Source organism: Capricornis sumatraensis, chromosome 10, assembly GCF_032405125.1.
Source record: "Capricornis sumatraensis isolate serow.1 chromosome 10, serow.2, whole genome shotgun sequence".
Classification (NCBI taxonomy): Eukaryota; Metazoa; Chordata; class Mammalia; order Artiodactyla; family Bovidae; genus Capricornis; species Capricornis sumatraensis.
The window spans coordinates 93,922,972-93,925,530 of record NC_091078.1 but is presented as its reverse complement, the minus strand read 5'-3'; the positions used below and the strand labels follow the sequence as shown (position 1 = coordinate 93,925,530).

Sequence of the window (2,559 nt, the reverse complement as noted above, 5' to 3'; positions counted from 1 at the left end):
CTGCCGAAGGAGACACGGGCACTCGGGGGGCGCCCGAGGGGGCGGGGCCTCCTGCCGGGCCCCCACTCACCTCAGCTCCTGCCGCTCCTTCACCCAGGCGGCCAGCACCTGCCGCGACTCGGCGTCCTGGTAGGTCTGGGGGAGACGGGGGTGTGCCGGGTGTGAGTGGCCGGGGCAGCCCCGCTGTGCCGCGCCCTGCCGCCGGGCGGCCCCCACACCTGCATGCGCTCCAGCAGCCCCGTGAGCGCCTGCTGCCACGTCAGCGAGTGCATGTACTGCTCCGTGTTGATGATGCGGATCTCGCGCTCCAGCTCGGGGATGATGGCGCCCGTGCGCCAGCCGTGCCGCAGCATGAGGTCCTGCGGGGCCGGGGAGACCGGCCTCAGCAGCAGCCAGGAGAGCCCCCCACCTCCCCAGGGGGCCCCAGCCCCGGCCCCCCTTACCGCCAGGTCACTGTAGAGGTGGTCCCCGAAGTAGAGCACTCGGGGGCCGCGCCATTCCGTCAGCCGCAGGAAGTCAAACAGGTTTCCCTGGGGGCGGGGGACACAGCTACGCCCACTGAGCTGCGTGGGCTCCCCTCCGGCTCCCCTCCGCCAGGCGTCCCCAGCCCCCAGAGGCAGCGAGGCCGGATGTAGGGCTGCCCTTTCCCGCGGCCTCGGGGCCCCTCTGGGCCCTGGCCCTAGCCGCCTCCCCTTCACACTCAGGAAGGGGGTCTGCCCGCGGCAGGAAGGCCTCCCCGCCCTGTGCCCTCACACCCGCGCAAGCGACGGCCCGAGTCCACTCTGTGGGAAACAAACTGCAGCCGTGGCCCCGCAGCCAGCAGGCCACCCGGGCCCGAGCCCCGAGGGGCCCGGCAGACCAATGGCAGACTTCCTGTGAGGTGCCTGCCCCTCCCGCGCCAAAGGCAGAGAAAAGATGAAAACAGCCAGGCTCCATCCAACACGGCAGAGGCGGCTGGTAGGGGAGCAGACACCCGGGTGGGCCGGGACAGCCTGCCCACGGGAGAGGCCTGGGGAGGTGAGAGCCACGGGGCAGACAGGTAAGGGGGAAAAGAGTGAGGTGCAGGGGACCCCAAGGAAGAGGGAAGTATGAGCGGGCCAAGTGCTGAGGATGTCCCAAGTTTGGCAGGAGACAGGCAGGGAGAGAACAGAGAAACCACATACGTGGTGAAATTTCAGAACATGAGGCCTAAAGGAAAGTCTAAAACCTGCCAAAGAAGAAAACTCAGCGCTTCCCACAAAGGTGGAGTGACAGTCCTCAGGCTCAGCCAGGAGGCCAAGACAACAGAGTGTCACCGTGACAGCTTCTGCCTAAGGGGGCTGCCAGCATGGGAGGCTGGGCAGGTGCAGGGCCGGGGTACTGCCTGCAGGCTGGGCTCGGCACCAGGCAGCCCAAGGCTGCGCTACTGGCCTGACCCCCAACCCCGAACCACTGTCTCTAAGAAGCCCCAGCTCAGCCAGGATTTCCACATTCCATCCAGAGCCAAATACTTCATCACCTCCTGCTCACAGCCACCTAACACCTCCCCAACCAAGCACAAGGCCCCTTCTCACCTTCCTAGCCAGCCAGGAAAAGGGGTCCTCAGAGGCCTGTGGGCCGCCCCAACTAGGCTGTCTGGCTGCAGCAGATGGCTCAGCCCCACTAAGTGGGCGCTTACTGAATGCCTGAGCTACTGAAGAGCTTCACAGCACATGTGAGGAGAGCATGGCACGGCGAGGCCGAGCATCGGGGCTGGGCCCCTACAGGCCCTGGGAGGGGGGCCCGCCCAGCTGGCTCTCACCTGCCGGTAGATCTTGCCCTTTTCCAGGCGGGTGATGCGGTCCCAGTGCAGCGAGCCCTTCTCATCAAGTTTCCTGAAAGGCCTAGGGTGGGTTCAAAGGCCTGGGGTGAGGTTCAACACCTGGTTCCCAGGCTGTGGCAGAACCACAGGCGGCATACCTGCCCGTCAGCACAGGGGTGCCCCTGCCCCAGGGACACAGAGCAGCAAGCACAAGCCCGTGCCCACCGCGGCCAGGCCTTACTTGCGTCGGTCGGTGAAGAAGCTGGGCTTGTCCGCCTGGACGATGACCACATCAAAGAGCTGGCGCCAGTCGGGACCCACCATGTGCCGCATTCCCTTGTCCCTGGGCGGAGAGGGCCCGAGTGGGGCAGGCGGCCGAGGGAGGCTCCAGGCCTCTGCCACCCAACTCGAGTCCCTGTCCCGCTCCCTCCCCCCGCGGGGGCAGGGGAGCTTACACGAAGCTGAAAGGACTGTTGGTGATGAGGAACAGCTGCTTCCCATGGGCCACCAGGCGGCTCAGCACGGCGAACGTCTCGTCCCCTCGCAGGATGTACTTCTCTGGGAAGTGCACGGGGTGGGAGAGAAGGGCGCGGTGAGGGGAGCCCCGCGCCGGCCCCAGCAGCCACGGCAGGGCCCTGGCCCCCTTACCCATGTCCCGCTCGATCCACCGGTGCATAAGGCCCTTCACGTGCACGTCTCGGATGGCGTCCTAGGGGCAGTGGAGGGACAGTGAGGCCTCACTGGAGCCCGGGACGGCCTGCCCTGCTGGGTCTGGGCTC

At 67.1% G+C, this 2,559-nt stretch overlaps 1 protein-coding gene across 1 annotated transcript in view; it reads right to left on the bottom strand.

Annotated features, from left to right (window-relative positions):
• Positions 1-2,559, bottom strand: part of NT5DC2 (5'-nucleotidase domain containing 2) — a 51,744-nt gene that overhangs the window by 327 nt on the left and 48,858 nt on the right. The window contains exons 7-13 of the mRNA XM_068981737.1: positions 2,429-2,489; positions 2,236-2,338; positions 2,022-2,123; positions 1,781-1,862; positions 444-530; positions 219-359; positions 71-135 (exon numbers count right to left, since the gene is read on the bottom strand). Of these exons, the coding sequence (XP_068837838.1) occupies positions 71-135; positions 219-359; positions 444-530; positions 1,781-1,862; positions 2,022-2,123; positions 2,236-2,338; positions 2,429-2,489 (641 nt within the window). The remainder of the gene's footprint in view (positions 1-70; positions 136-218; positions 360-443; positions 531-1,780; positions 1,863-2,021; positions 2,124-2,235; positions 2,339-2,428; positions 2,490-2,559) is intronic.